This window comes from Salmo salar, chromosome ssa16, assembly GCF_905237065.1.
Source record: "Salmo salar chromosome ssa16, Ssal_v3.1, whole genome shotgun sequence".
NCBI classification, from domain to species: Eukaryota; Metazoa; Chordata; class Actinopteri; order Salmoniformes; family Salmonidae; genus Salmo; species Salmo salar.
Genome location: NC_059457.1, coordinates 72,953,808 through 72,970,392, shown reverse-complemented (window position 1 = coordinate 72,970,392; position 16,585 = coordinate 72,953,808). Strand labels below are relative to the sequence as shown.

The window sequence follows — 16,585 nt, the reverse complement described above, 5'->3', positions numbered from 1 at the left end:
GAATTACACTGAGACATTCTATAGTTCAGAAAGTTCCATTGGTTACAGTACTTGCAAATACATTTTTATTTTTTGATTTTGTTTGTTACATGGACAAGTACAGTGCTTAACTTGCAAGCCCTACCCAACAGTGCTGTATTCAATATCAAAATAGTAATAGAACTATTAAAAAAACAACCACAAAAAACAAGAGAAATAAGACATAAGAGGAAGCTATATACAGGGTCAGTGTGTCAGCACCACAGAGAGGAAGCTATATACAGTGTCAGTGTGTCAGCACCACAGAGAGGAAGCTATATACAGTGTCAGTGTGTCAGCACCACAGAGAGGAAGCTATATACAGTGTCAGTGTGTCAGCACCACAGAGAGGAAGCTATATACAGGGTCAGTGTGTCAGTACCACAGAGAGGAAGCTATATACAGGGTCAGTGTGTCAGCACCACAGAGAGGAAGCTATATACAGTGTCAGTGTGTCAGCACCACAGAGAGGAAGCTATATACAGGGTCAGTGTGTCAGCACCACAGAGAGGAAGCTATATACAGGGTCAGTGTGTCAGCACCACAGAGAGGAAGCTATATACAGTGTCAGTGTGTCAGCACCACAGAGAGGAAGCTATATACAGTGTCAGTGTGTCAGCACCACAGAGAGGAAGCTATATACAGGGTCAGTGTGTCAGCACCACAGAGAGGAAGCTATATACAGGGTCAGTGTGTCAGCACCACAGAGAGGAAGCTATATACAGGGTCAGTGTGTCAGCACCACAGAGAGGAAGCTATATACAGGGTCAGTGTGTCAGCACCACAGAGAGGAAGCTATATACAGGGTCAGTGTGTCAGCACCACAGAGAGGAAGCTATATACAGTGTCAGTGTGTCAGCACCACAGAGAGGAAGCTATATACAGTGTCAGTGTGTCAGCACCACAGAGAGGAAGCTATATACAGGGTCAGTGTGTCAGCACCACAGAGAGGAAGCTATATACAGGGTCAGTGTGTCAGTACCACAGAGAGGAAGCTATATACAGTGTCAGTGTGTCAGCACCACAGAGAGGAAGCTATATACAGTGTCAGTGTGTCAGCACCACAGAGAGGAAGCTATATACAGTGTCAGTGTGTCAGTACCACAGAGAGGAAGCTATATACAGTGTCAGTGTGTCAGCACCACAGAGAGGAAGCTATATACAGTGTCAGTGTGTCAGCACCACAGAGAGGAAGCTATATACAGTGTCAGTGTGTCAGCACCACAGAGAGGAAGCTATATACAGTGTCAGTGTGTCAGCACCACAGAGAGGAAGCTATATACAGTGTCAGTGTGTCAGCACCACAGAGAGGAAGCTATATACAGTGTCAGTGTGTCAGCACCACAGAGAGGAAGCTATATACAGTGTCAGTGTGTCAGCACCACAGAGAGGAAGCTATATACAGTGTCAGTGTGTCAGTACCACAGAGAGGAAGCTATATACAGTGTCAGTGTGTCAGCACCACAGAGAGGAAGCTATATACAGGGTCAGTGTGTCAGTACCACAGAGAGGAAGCTATATACAGTGTCAGTGTGTCAGCACCACAGAGAGGAAGCTATATACAGTGTCAGTGTGTCAGCACCACAGAGAGGAAGCTATATACAGTGTCAGTGTGTCAGCACCACAGAGAGGAAGCTATATACAGTGTCAGTGTGTCAGCACCACAGAGAGGAAGCTATATACAGTGTCAGTGTGTCAGCACCACAGAGAGGAAGCTATATACAGTGTCAGTGCCAGTACCACAGAGAGGAAGCTATATACAGTGTCAGTGTGTCAGTACCACAGAGAGGAAGCTATATACAGTGTCAGTGTGTCAGCACCACAGAGAGGAAGCTATATACAGTGTCAGTGTGTCAGTACCACAGAGAGGAAGCTATATACAGTGTCAGTGTGTCAGCACCACAGAGAGGAAGCTATATACAGTGTCAGTGTGTCAGCACCACAGAGAGGAAGCTATATACAGTGTCAGTGCCAGTACCACAGAGAGGAAGCTATATACAGTGTCAGTGTGTCAGTACCACAGAGAGGAAGCTATATACAGTGTCAGTGTGTCAGCACCACAGAGAGGAAGCTATATACAGTGTCAGTGTGTCAGTACCACAGAGAGGAAGCTATATACAGTGTCAGTGTGTCAGCACCACAGAGAGGAAGCTATATTCCCTTTGTCAGTGTGTCAGCACCACAGAGAGGAAGCTATATACAGTGTCAGTGTGTCAGTACCACAGAGAGGAAGCTATATACAGGGTCAGTGCCAGTACCACAGAGAGGAAGCTATATACAGTGTCAGTGCCAGTACCACAGAGAGGAAGCTATATACAGGGTCAGTGTGTCAGTACCACAGAGAGGAAGCTATATACAGGGTCAGTGTGTCAGTACCACAGAGAGGAAGCTATATACAGGGTCAGTGCCAGTACCACAGAGAGGAAGCTATATACATGGTCAGTGTGTCAGTACCACAGAGAGGAAGCTATATACAGTGTCAGTGTGTCAGTACCACAGAGAGGAAGCTATATACAGTGTCAGTGCCAGTACCACAGAGAGGAAGCTATATACATGGTCAGTGCCAGTACCACAGAGAGGAAGCTATATACAGTGTCAGTGTGTCAGTACCACAGAGAGGAAGCTATATACAGGGTCAGTGCCAGTACCGCAGAGAGGAAGCTATATACAGTGTCAGTGCCAGTACCACAGAGAGGAAGCTATATACAGGGTCAGTGTGTCAGTACCACAGAGAGGAAGCTATATACAGTGTCAGTGCCAGTACCACAGAGAGGAAGCTATATACATGGTCAGTGCCAGTACCACAGAGAGGAAGCTATATACAGGGTCAGTGCCAGTACCACAGAGAGGAAGCTATATACAGGGTCAGTGTTTCAGTACCACAGAGAGGAAGCTATATACAGGGTCAGTGTTTCAGTACCACAGATAGGAAGCTATATACAGGGTCAGTGTTTCAGTACCACAGATAGGAAGCTATATACAGGGTCAGTGTTTCAGTACCACAGAGAGGAAGCTATATACAGGGTCAGTGTTTCAGTACCACAGATAGGAAGCTATATACACTATATAGATAAATACTAATGGTAACATATACATGTAAACAGGAGTAATAGTGACCAGTAGTAGGATAAAAAGATAGATACTAATGGTAATGACAATCAATAATCATTTGATCAGCAGCATAGTGGTAGTAATACATCTAATCAATAATCATTTGTGCAGCAGCATAGGTGTGAGGGGAAGCAGTAGTAGTTAGGCATTTATGGCCAGGGGATAGACGCTGTTTAGGAGTCTATATACAGTGTCTGGAGTCTTCTGAAATTTTTCAGGCCTTTCTCAGACACGGCCTGGCATGTACGTCCTGGATGAATGGTAGCTCACCCCCAGTGATGCACTGGGCTGCCCGCACCACCCTCTGAAGGACCTTCCGGTCAAGGGCAGTGTAGTTGCCATACCAGACAGTGATACAACCAGTCAGGATGCTCTCGATGGTGCAGCTGTAAAAGTTCCCAAGGATCTGTTAACACATACTCTCCAAGGACCTTGATGACTGCCTAGTGTTTCCTTTACAAACAGTAGTTTAGTACCAGGACATTTTCCTGGGTCAGAGCTTTAGAATGGGCTTTGGTCAGAGACATTGTTTTCCTCGTCTGGATGGTCACATGACAATAAAAATGACTTTAGGTGGTGAAGCCTGATCTGAGTGTCCTATGTCAGTCCCATGTTTGTCCCATGTCTGTCTATACCATGTGTTTTCCCATGTTTATGCCATGTCATCCCATGTTCTATCTGTGTGTCCTGCCTGCGTGTAGAGACATGCCATGTCCATTCCATGTGACCTGTTGATCAGACAATGGTCACTAAACTCCAATTCAATCAGCTAATCCCTGCCCTGGACAATGGACAGGATGACCGCTAGGACACACACACACACACACAGACACACACACACACACACACACACACACACACACACACACACACACACACACACACACACACACACACACACACACACACACACACACACACACACACACACACACACACACTCCAGGTTTAGCAGACTGAGTATCTCAAGGTGACTGAGTATCTCAAGGTGACTGAGTATCCCATTATTTCATTATGTTTGACATTTTAGTCATTTAGCAGACTCTAAGCTCCATGATCTTTATAGGTTCCATTTTCATAGCGTTGTTCCAGACAGGTATTCGGTTTGTCTTTGGAAGCAGAATATAAAGGTGAACAGAAAATAACTATCGAGTCATTTGTGGGCATGGCGCAATCCAAGAGGTGTGTGTTCTGTTTACCTCCAGTACCGTGTCAGTCAGATATCAGCGCAAACAGGATATCACTTCACCTCTGACTGAGGCACTTCCTGCGTGTGGCAGCCGTGACGTGAAGGACACTTGGTGAGTAAACCCATCAGCTCCAGCAGCTGTTAATCCATTAGCCTGCCTGGGGAGCTCCTGGGTATCTATATCTACTGCTGGTGTCACACACACATACACACACACAGGACTCACACAGAACTCACACAGGACTCACACAGAACTCACACAGGACTCACACAGGACACACACACACACACACACACACACACACACACACACACACACACACACACACACACACACACACACACACACACACACGCACACACACACACATACTGTACACGCACACACACACACACACACACACACACACACACACACACACACACACACACACACACACACACACACACACACACACACACACACACACACACACACACACACACACACACACACACACAGGACTCACACACAGGTCACACACAGGACTCACACAGGACTCACACAGGACACACACAGGACACACACACAGGACACACACAGGACACACACACAGGACACACACAGGACTCACACAGGACTCACACAGGACTCACACAGGACTCACACAGGACACACACAGGACTCACAGGACACACACAGGACACACACAGGACTCACACAGGACTCACACAGGACTCACACAGGACACACACAGGACACACACAGGACACACACACAGGACTCACACAGGACTCACACAGGACACACACAGGACTCACACAGGACTCACACAGGACACACACACAGGTCACACACAGGACTCACGCAGGACACACACAGGACACACACAGGACACACACAGGACACACACAGGACTCACACACGACTCACACAGGACACACACAGGACACACACAGGACTCACACAGGACTCACACACACACACACACTTATACACGTGTAGGACACACACAGGACACACACAGGACTCACACAGGACTCACACAGGACACACACAGGACACACACAGGACTCGCACAGGACACGCACAGGACACGCACAGGACACGCACAGGACACACACAGGACTCACACAGGACTCACACAGGACTCACACACACACTCACACTTATACACGTGTAGGACACACACACAGACACACAGACACACACGCAGAAATGCACACAGGACACAGACAGACACACACACACACATGCACATACACATACAGGACACTTACACACACAAACATGCACAAGCAGGACACACACACACACACACACACACACACACACACACACACACACACACACACACACACACACACACACACACACACACACACACACACACACATACTGTACACGCACACACACACACACACACACACACACACACACACACACACACACACACACACACACACACACACACACACACACACACACACACACACACACACACACACTCCAGGTTTAGCAGACTGAGTATCTCAAGGTGACTGAGTATCTCAAGGTGACTGAGTATCCCATTATTTCATTATGTTTGACATTTTAGTCATTTAGCAGACTCTAAGCTCCATGATCTTTATAGGTTCCATTTTCATAGCGTTGTTCCAGACAGGTATTCGGTTTGTCTTTGGAAGCAGAATATAAAGGTGAACAGAAAATAACTATCGAGTCATTTGTGGGCATGGCGCAATCCAAGAGGTGTGTGTTCTGTTTACCTCCAGTACCGTGTCAGTCAGATATCAGCGCAAACAGGATATCACTTCACCTCTGACTGAGGCACTTCCTGCGTGTGGCAGCCGTGACATGAAGGACACTTGGTGAGTAAACCCATCAGCTCCAGCAGCTGTTAATCCATTAGCCTGCCTGGGGAGCTCCTGGGTATCTATATCTACTGCTGGTGTCACACACACATACACACACACAGGACTCACACAGAACTCACACAGGACTCACACAGAACTCACACAGGACTCACACAGGACACACACACACACACACACACACACACACACACACACACACACACACACACACACACACACACACACACACACACAGGACTCACACACAGGTCACACACAGGACTCACACAGGACTCACACACAGGACACACACAGGACACACACACAGGACACACACAGGACTCACACAGGACTCACACAGGACTCACACAGGACTCACACAGGACACACACAGGACTCACAGGACACACACAGGACACACACAGGACTCACACAGGACTCACACAGGACTCACACAGGACACACACAGGACACACACAGGACACACACACAGGACTCACACAGGACTCACACAGGACACACACAGGACTCACACAGGACTCACACAGGACACACACACAGGTCACACACAGGACTCACGCAGGACACACACAGGACACACACAGGACACACACAGGACACACACAGGACTCACACAGGACTCACACAGGACACACACAGGACACACACAGGACACACACAGGACTCACACAGGACTCACACACACACTCACACTTATACACGTGTAGGACACACACAGGACACACACAGGACTCACACAGGACTCACACAGGACACACACAGGACACACACAGGACTCGCACAGGACACGCACAGGACACGCACAGGACACGCACAGGACACACACAGGACTCACACAGGACTCACACAGGACTCACACACACACTCACACTTATACACGTGTAGGACACACACACAGACACACAGACACACACGCAGAAATGCACACAGGACACAGACAGACACACACACACACATGCACATACACATACAGGACACTTACACACACAAACATGCACAAGCAGGACACACACACACACACACACACACACACACACACACACACACACACACACACACACACACACACACACACACACACACACACACACACACACACACACACACACAGACAAACGCCTTGACCCTCCTGTATGTCCTGACCCTAACGTACACACAGTGTGGGTCAGAAGACGAGTGATTCATTGTGACCTCTTCCTTGATTTGAAGAGAAGAGGATTATCAGTAAGTCCTTGTCCTGTCCACTGCAGGAGCCTGCTCAAACCCTCCACTGATGTAAGGAAGGGTCATGTGCTGTAATGCTTAGTAGCATAGAGGCAAGGCACAACCTTTCATATCTGGCCTATTTTTCGCTTTCCTTTTCAGTCGTTCAGTTTTTATTGTTATTATTTCGTTTTTTATCCTCTTATATTTGTTGTGTTGTAAATATTTCACGTTTTTATTTTCATTGTTTTTATTGGTTTTTCCTGTGAAGCATATTGTGTTGCATTCCATGTCTGAAATGTGCAGTGTAAATAAAGCTTGATTTTATTTGATGATCTAGCTAGGTCAGACATATCAACTGGAGGTGAATGTTGTCCTCTGACTGATGTCTAGTTTACTCAGGGTTAGGTCTGGGAGATGCCCCTGTGCTGATTCCTGATGAATTCATGTTGAATCTGTCTCGGTGCTGATTCCTGATAGATTCATGTTGAATCTGTCTCAGTGCTGATTCCTGATAGATTCATGTTGAATCTGTCTCGGTGCTGATTCCTGATAGATTCATGATGAATCTGTCTCGGTGCTGATTCCTGATAGATTCATGATGAATCTGTCTCGGTGCTGATTCCTGATAGATTCATGATGAATCTGTCTCGGTGCTGATTCCTGATAGATTCATGATGAATCTGTCTCGGTGCGGATTCCTGATAGATTCATGATGAATCTGTCTCGGTGCTGATTCCTGATAGATTCATGTTGAATCTGTCTCGGTGCTGATTCCTGATAGATTCATGATGAATCTGTCTCGGTGCTGATTCCTGATAGATTTATGATGAATCTGTCTCAGTGCTGATTCCTGATGAATTCATGATGATTCTGTATGTGTTGATTCCTGATGAATTCATGATGATTCTGTATGTGTTGATTCCTGATGAACATTCAGATGTACATCACTAGCTATCTAATCCTCCCTCATGCCATTATAGTGGGCACTAGGGATGTAAAATTTGACCTTAGAAAATGGTCAACTATTCTCTTAGCCAAGAAAACGAAAAGCTGACTACAATAAAGTGACAGGTAGTCTGGTGGCATGTTGGATTTGGACTGACTCTCTTCCCTGGGAACTGACCTCTGACCTTCTTATCGTTGACCTCTACCAGTCTGGCTGACGTCTGGTGCCCAACCTCTTCCTGTCCACACCACACAAGATTAGTGCAGTGTGGTGTGGACAGGAAGAGGTTGGGCACCATACGTCAGCCAGACGTGTGACTGTGACTGACATCTAAAATGACCTGTGACTGACATCTAACCTCTGACTTTGATCTTTGACCTCTGCCAGTCTGTCTGGTGTCCACTGCCCAACCTCCTCTGGTCTAGCTCTGGCGTTGTGTTATCGATGGGGGAACATCTGGGGAGTGTACTGCTCTATTCTGGGAGAGGAGCCATGCAAATCTATGTTTCTGTTTCACAGTGCTCTCTCTCTCTTTGAACAGATCAACACACGCACGCATGCACACACACACACACTGCTCACCTGAAGTGTTGGCCAGCTGTGTGTGTCTGGTTGGTCAACCAAGCATTGAGGCACACCAACCTTTTTGCTTCACACATGATTTTATGTTGACATGATATGGATTATTCATCCTCAATGAGACTATTTCACCTGTATCTTTCTGATAAGGAGGATATTTGTAGATATGGGAGGTTGGGAGAGTTATGAAACTAGTTGGTAACCATTATTTCTTTGAGTTAGTAAAGAGGTTATACTTGGTGATGTCGTATAACAAGACCCTTAGTTCTGTGTTCAGAGGACCAGTGATGTGTGTCATTTCATGCAGGAGGTTTTTGTACGGCTCTAAATCAGTGTGAACACACGTTTACTATTGGGATAGTGGAAACTCTGACAGTAGTAAACTGCTGCATCTTCAGCCTGGACTCCACTGATGGTCAGAGTGAAGTCCCTCTCAGACCCACTGCCGCTGAATCTAGCAGGAATCCCATCTAGCCGTGTCTTTACGTATTTTATCAGGAGTTTGGGAGCTTCTCCAGGTCTCTGTTGATACCAGAACGCACCCTCATATCCACTATCCCATTTGTACACTTTAGGGTTGGTTGTACAGGTCAGAGTGACGGGGTCTCCTGGAGAAAATGTCACTACAGGAGGCTGAGTCACAGTCACCTGACCTCTGGATCCTGAAGAGGAAAAATATTAATTAATCAACAAGTATAAATAACAGAATTTATATTTCATAATATTTTATGCAGGTACATTTATTAATTGAGAGCCATTTCAATGATTATAGAAGGTACTCAACAACATGTCATTTTCCATTGTAAGAGTTATAAACAACAGACCTTTGAGGCAGCAGCAGATCAGTGTCCAGATGAAGATGGTGATCAGAGTCATGGTTGTCCTGGTTTCTGTTGTGTTGATGGACAGATCTCAGTCCTGCAGTCTGAAACTCACAGGTCTATAAACACTCCCAGAGCACTGAAGCCTGAGCTGCCAATGCAAATCACCTCCTCTATGGAAATACCCTACCTCAAGACAGAATAATAAACTGCAAATAATAATCATGTGAATTACATTATATTTCTGTTGTTGACAGTAAAATGGTACAATTGTCAATATTGATATTTGCTGCAAATGACAATGTCTCACTCTGCCCATATGCAATCTGATAACATATGACAGCATTTGATGAAAAACCATTGTACAGTGAATTTGGCTGAATTTAGGCCCAAATCAGAGACATCATTAATCAGAGTATACTACACAGGTACATAAAGTGCTTAATTATTGTGGTTCTCTCACCTAGCATCTTAAGATGAATGCACATAGATGCTCTGGACAAGAGTGTCTGCTAAATGACTCAAATATCATGTAAATGTGAATGATAAAACATGAGTATTAGTTGCTATAAGTTTTCCTATATTAAGAGTGTCAAATACTGTAATTGTATGTAAAGATGTGTCATGCTTTATGAGTATAGTAAAGCTCTACAAAGCTGTGTGGAGCTATATGAGTGGTTCTGTTAGTGCAGGGTGTGCTCACTCTTGTGTGAAGGAGGTTTTTGTACGGTGTCTTAACTAGACTGTATCACTGTGGTACACGTTCGGTGGAGGGACCAAACTGCTGCTGAAAAGTAAGTGTGTTCTCCTTTACTACTTACAAAACTCTACAGGGTATAGAAATACTGAACACCAGACATTTTAAGACTCAAACTCTGTAAAGGAAACCCCAATATTAGTATTTATTTTAGAATGGAGGGTTTAGAATGCAAAATGTGGGAGACTTTCAGTTGTGCAGCCAAGCAACCTGTCTTTGAAAAATACAAAAGAAACACATTTTTTATTCAAAGAGCTTTAATCAGGTTTAGTTCCCTGCTATGACACGTGAATTACACACTGAATGTTATTAGTATAACATAAACAGTTGTGGTCCACTTTTATTGTCTGATATTATTGTAAAGTGGACCGACTTTAAAAGGGAAATCTGCGATTGCTACATACATTTTGGAACTTTTATATTAATGATATGTACCAATTGATTCTTGAACAACATATATATATATATATTTTAAATATGCCTCATGAGCTTAGTTCAACTGCCATACTCTTATCAGAACGCAAAATAGAATGATGTTTTCTAAATTGTTTGTGAACAATATCATTTTAAACAAACACTATATAGCCTCAAAACATGGTTGAAAATACATTTTTTTATCTTATGGATGGCCAGTACTTGCATCCATAGCTCTGTCTATGAATTTGAGAGGTGTTAAGGGTCTCCAGCTCCATCCCTCAGCTCTTTACCAAAAACACTGGTGGGGTTGGCTGCTTTGTTGTTATTTGATCACCAGAGTATAAAGTTACTTAATATCTGCTTTTAGCAGTGTTACTGAGCGATAAGATCGCTTAATGAATGGGATCCTTGTCCCTTTTACAGCAAAGATATTCCACAGGCTGTGAAAATACATGGCTAAATAAAAAATCAGCAACAGCGATGTACTTTATTGTGCATTTATGTAATTGTTGTTGAGTTGTGAGGTGTTGTGTTCTCTGTGAACCTTAATAAGTTCTGTATTTTATAGAACACTCTATTTCTCTCTCCTCTGGAATGTAACATTAAAACGTTCTCTCCTCTCCAGCTGGTCCTACTGTCAGTCCCACAGTGTCTCTGCTCCCCCCCTCCTCTGAGCAGCTCTCTGGGGGCTCTGCCTCACTGGCCTGCCTGCTGACTGGCTACTCCCCTCAGGGGGCGCTGGTGAGCTGGGAGGTGGACGGTCTGGAGGTGAGCCAGGGGGTCGTGACCAGTCCAGAAGAAGAGAAGGAAGGCCTTTACAGACGCAGCAGCACCCTGACCCTGAGCAAGGCAGGCTGGGAGCAGGGAGAGCTCTACACCTGCAGGGTCTCCCACTTCCAACACACCCAGGCCTCCCCCCTTCGCAGGAGCCAGTGTCTGGTCTAGGACCTAGTGGAGGAGGCCCACAACAGGAGCTCTGTCTGGGGAAGCAGGAGTAGAAGAGGCTCTGGTCTGGTCTGGGGCCTGGTTGGAGCAGTAGTAGTGTGTTAGAGTGTTAGAGTAGTGTGCTGAGTAAACTCTAGTACTGCTGGGGAGACCACAGTCTGGGTAGTAATGTGTATTATATAGACTACAGGAGACTTCTATGTGTTCTGTACTCAGACTGTTACTGTGTTGTTGCTGTCTGTCTCAGTTCTAATAAAGTTGGATTTGGAAAATAAAATGATGGATGTGTTGACTCATTTATTTATTGTGACAACAAATGGAAACGTAGTTACAGATGTTTGTAGTTTTAGTCATAACTTTATTCCTCCTCTAAATGAGAGTAAGATATGTCATCTGTCCTGTAGTGACTGTTGTATGTGCGTTCTGCTGTTTCATGCTCAGTCTCTCTCTCTGTCTCTTTCTGCTCTATTTTGGGAGAAGCAAAACCATCCCACCATGACCATGCGAATCAGGGCTGCATTCAATGAGGTAAAGCGTTTGAAACGTTACAGATAGAAAAACAATGAATAGAGCTAACACTCCATGTTCTATTTGACAGGTAATTTATATTTGAACATTCCAGAGATGAAAGTCAATGGTGTGGTAATAAAGTGGTGGTTTCTATATGGAGGTGAAGTTATGGTTGTGTAGAGGAGGTGGTTTGGTGAACTATGATCCTGTCACGAGTAACCAGAGTAACATTGTCCTGGTGTGGGACTGTCTAACGCTGTGTGAAGATCTTAAGCTCGCGTTCAGTGGACCAGCGTTTCATGTCATAGTCTGTTGCTCCTCAGCACCTGCAGTAGGTCCCAGCCGCAGCATTACAGTCTCTAGATGGTGTTCCAGACTGATGGGTTTTTACTGTATAGATGAGGAGTTTAGGAGCCTGTCCAGGTTTCAGCAGGTACCAGCTCATGTCATCACCAATACCGGTTGAACTTACAACAGCTTTGATAGACTCTCTCCCAGACGAACATACTTTGATTCATCAGCTTGATTCAGGATACGTTGTGTAGATTACACTGAAATTGAAACAGAAAATGCTTGCTTTGAGTCGTCTTCAAAATCAACTTAAAAGGCATTGAAAACGTTTTCCCGTGGACAAACATGTACAAGCCCATTAAAACCTGTAAAAACCAGTAGACCACAGGGAGAGATGGTGAGAGTTTCTCACCCTGAGTCAGGAACCCCAGCGTAATCAGCAGTGGAATCAGTGATATCATCTTCATCGTTTTCATCATCATAATCTGTGGCTCTGAGAGGAGTGAGCAGACTGGACCCAATGCTGCTAACACTGAAGTCTTAAAGTGTCAGGACCAGTGAGATCTCAACATCTATACAAAACACCACTCTATAGGCTGCTGGGGGTGTGAAACAGAGAAAGGGAAGGAGAGAGAGAGACAGAGACAGAGAGAAAAAGAGAGAGAGAGACAGAGAGATTGATAAAGAGAGTAAGAGAGAGAGAGAGAGGGGGAGAGAGACAGAGAGAGAGAGGGAAAGAGAGAGCGATAAAGAGAGAGAGAGAGAGAGAGAGAGAGAGAGAGAGAGAGAGAGAAGAAAGAGAGAGAGAGAGAGAGATGCAAGAGAGTGAGATGCACAGAAGGAGAAATAAAGAAACAGAGAGAGATACTTGTATCACTTTTATTTTGCTGTTGTGAGTCATTCCAATCTAATGGTCAACTATAGGAGGACAACCAAATATTGTATTAAAGGGTAGGTTCACCACCAAATAAAAAAATGTGTCAGACAATATATTACATCCAAAGTGTGTTATGTCAAGCTGAGCCCAAATTTCATTTGATTTCAGGATGAACCTCCCACTCGAATTCTGTTGCTCTGATGTTAATGGCCGGGATCCAAGACTAGACCAATGGAGACAGGTGATGCTTACTGGAGCTTTACTATCTACAGTAAATAAATGGCTCTGATAGTTTCAGCTTGATGGAATCCTCTTGTTTTAAAATGTCATCATGCTGAAGATTAGTTCAGACAGAGCATAAAAAGTTATTTGTCAAACAGTGGCAGGGTCAGGCTGTTGGTGGAATTACAGACTGGGCCTGCAAACTGTTTATTGCTTTTTGTAAATAAATAGTCACAGTTGTGATTAGGAGAAGCGGACCAAAGTGCAGCGTGTGTGTCGTTCCACATTATATTTACACTGTGAAACTGTGCAATACATATAAATAAACTTAATGACAAAAACAACAAACCGTGACGCAGAGTTAACATACAAGAACTCAAAACTAATCTCCCACAAACCCAGGTGGGACAAACACCAACTTAAATATGACCTCCAATTAGAGACAACGATGACCAGCTGCCTCTAATTGGAGATCATCCCAAACAAAACCAACATAGAAATACAAATCTAGAAGATGAACATAGAAATACAAAACATAGAAAAACACCCCCTGTCACGCCCTGACCTACTCTACCATAAAAATAACATCTTACTATGGTCAGGACGTGACATAAATAGATGTGTGTGCAATGACAGAACAGTATCAACATCACCAGATATTAGTATCATAATGGTTCACTGAATTTAACTGCTGGTAATAAAAAGTGAATTTCATTGGTTGTTGCTTTAGCTAGTGGGGTGTACACATGCTGTCAGAGTTATCAAAAGTTAGGAGTTCCAACTGGGAAGTTTCACTTGAACGGACATGCACCATACAAACAGATAGAGGACTCATCTTTATATTCGTGCCCTTGTAGCGAGTGTGATAGCATGGGAAATGCCATTCAGGAATTGCGACCCAGTTGACTACTTTGACTACTAAAATGTTATTTTGGCCACTAGAGGCCTCTATCATTCTCTATGACATTAACATTCTTATGAATGGATGAAGGTCAGCCATTTTGGTCAGGGAGTTGGTCAATCATGGTTTGCCAGAGTTGTGATAAGATATTGTACAAAATAATACATTTGAAGAATTTATCTGCACTGTATGTTTACTAGCTAGCTAGCCAGACAGTTTTAGAGGAATGATTGGATTAATCCCCAAGCTGACAAGGTAAAAATCTGTCGTTCTGCAACTGAACAAGGCAGTTAACCTCTATGGGACCCCTTCCCTTTCTCGGGATTGAGTTTGACAACAGCCAGTGGAAAATCAGAGCTCCAAATTTAAAACAGCTAAAATCTCATAATTCCATTTTCTCAAACAATCAACTATTTTACACCATTTTAAAGATAAACTTCTCGTTAATCTAACCACATTGTCCGATTTCAAAAAGGCTTTACGGCGAAAGCATAAAATTAGATTATGTTAGGACAGTTCCAACACAAGAAAAACCACACAGCCATTTTCCTAATAACTAGATGCATCACAAAACCCCAAAACACAGCTAAATGATGCACTAACCTTTGACGATCTTCATCAGATGACACTCCTAGGACATTATGTTAGACAATACATGTATGTTTTGCTCGATAATGTTCATATTTATATCCAAAAACAGCATTTTACATTGGCACGTAATGTTGAGAAATGTTTCCCTCCAAACCCTCCGGTGAATCAGCACAATGAGCACACATAGTATGTAAATTCTCATCGTAAACATTGATCAATATAGAAGTGTTATGCACAGAATTATAGATACACTTCTCCTAAATGTAATCGCGTTGTCCGATTTCAAAAAAGGTTCACGGCGAAAGCACAATTTGCAATAATCTGAGTACAGCCCAGATGACACTAACAACTAGCAAACAGAAACCCGCCATCTTGGAGTCAATAAAACTAAGAAATGACATTATAAATATTCACTTACCTTTGATTATCTTCATCAGAAGGCACTCCCAGGAATCCCAGCTCCACAATAAATGTTCGATAAAGTTTATTTCCAAATAATCCATTTTGTTCGCGCTTTAGGTTCACTATCCAAATCCACTACGCGCGTGCTTACTTAGTCCAGACGAAAAGTCAAAAAAGTTCTACTACAGTTTGTGGAAACATGTCAAATGATGTATAGAATCAATCTTTAGGTTGCTTTTATCATATATCTTGAATAAAATTCCAACCGGACCTATCCGTTCTCTTTAGGAGTGAATATGAACTCAGCTCGCTCCCAAGTCATTGCGCGTGACTTGAGCCCATGCCTTATAATGGGACACCAGTTTACCACAGCTGGTATTCCCTTCAAATTCACCATAGAATCTTCAAACACCGTTCTAAAGACTGCTGACATCTAGTGGAAGCCTTAGGAAGTGCAAAATGAACCCTAATTCACTGTATACAGTCAAGGCAATCACTTGAAAGGACTACAAGCACCAGACTTCCCACTTCCTGCTTGGATTTGTCTCAGGTTTTTGCCTGCCATATGAGTTCTGTTATACTCACAGACACCATTCAAACAGTTTTAGAAACTTCAGAGTGTTTTCTATCCAACTAATAATATGCATATTCTAGTTTCTGGGCCAGAGTAGTAACCTGTTCAAATTGGGTACGTTTTTCATCCGGCTGTGAAAATACTGCCCCTAGCCCCAACAGGTTAATTAACCAACTGTTCCTAGGTCGTCATTGTAAATAAGAATTTGTTCTTGACTGACTTGCCTAGCTAAATAAAAGTTAAATAATCATTATTATATATATTTTTTAACTGTTCTCATTAACTGCCAATATGCCCACATTCCATTTAAAAATGCAATCAATTCACAGCAATGCAATGCCTCAAATCAGTTAATGATTGGACTCGACAAGTAC

General features: G+C 43.8%; 1 long non-coding RNA gene and 1 gene segment (V, D, J or C); one reads left to right on the top strand and one right to left on the bottom strand.

The window, feature by feature from the left end:
- Nucleotides 1-8,967: 8,967 nt before the first annotated feature.
- On the bottom strand, nt 8,968-9,862 carry LOC106574478 (probable non-functional immunoglobulin kappa variable 6D-41). The segment is given in 2 exon segments: nt 8,968-9,565; nt 9,728-9,862. Coding segments are annotated over 2 exon segments (390 nt in total).
- LOC106574583 (uncharacterized) lies at nt 9,844-12,120 on the top strand. The gene is made up of 2 exons (XR_006759822.1): nt 9,844-10,518; nt 11,524-12,120. It is a non-coding gene; the product is annotated as an uncharacterized lncRNA (long non-coding RNA).
- Nucleotides 12,121-16,585: the final 4,465 nt, after the last annotated feature.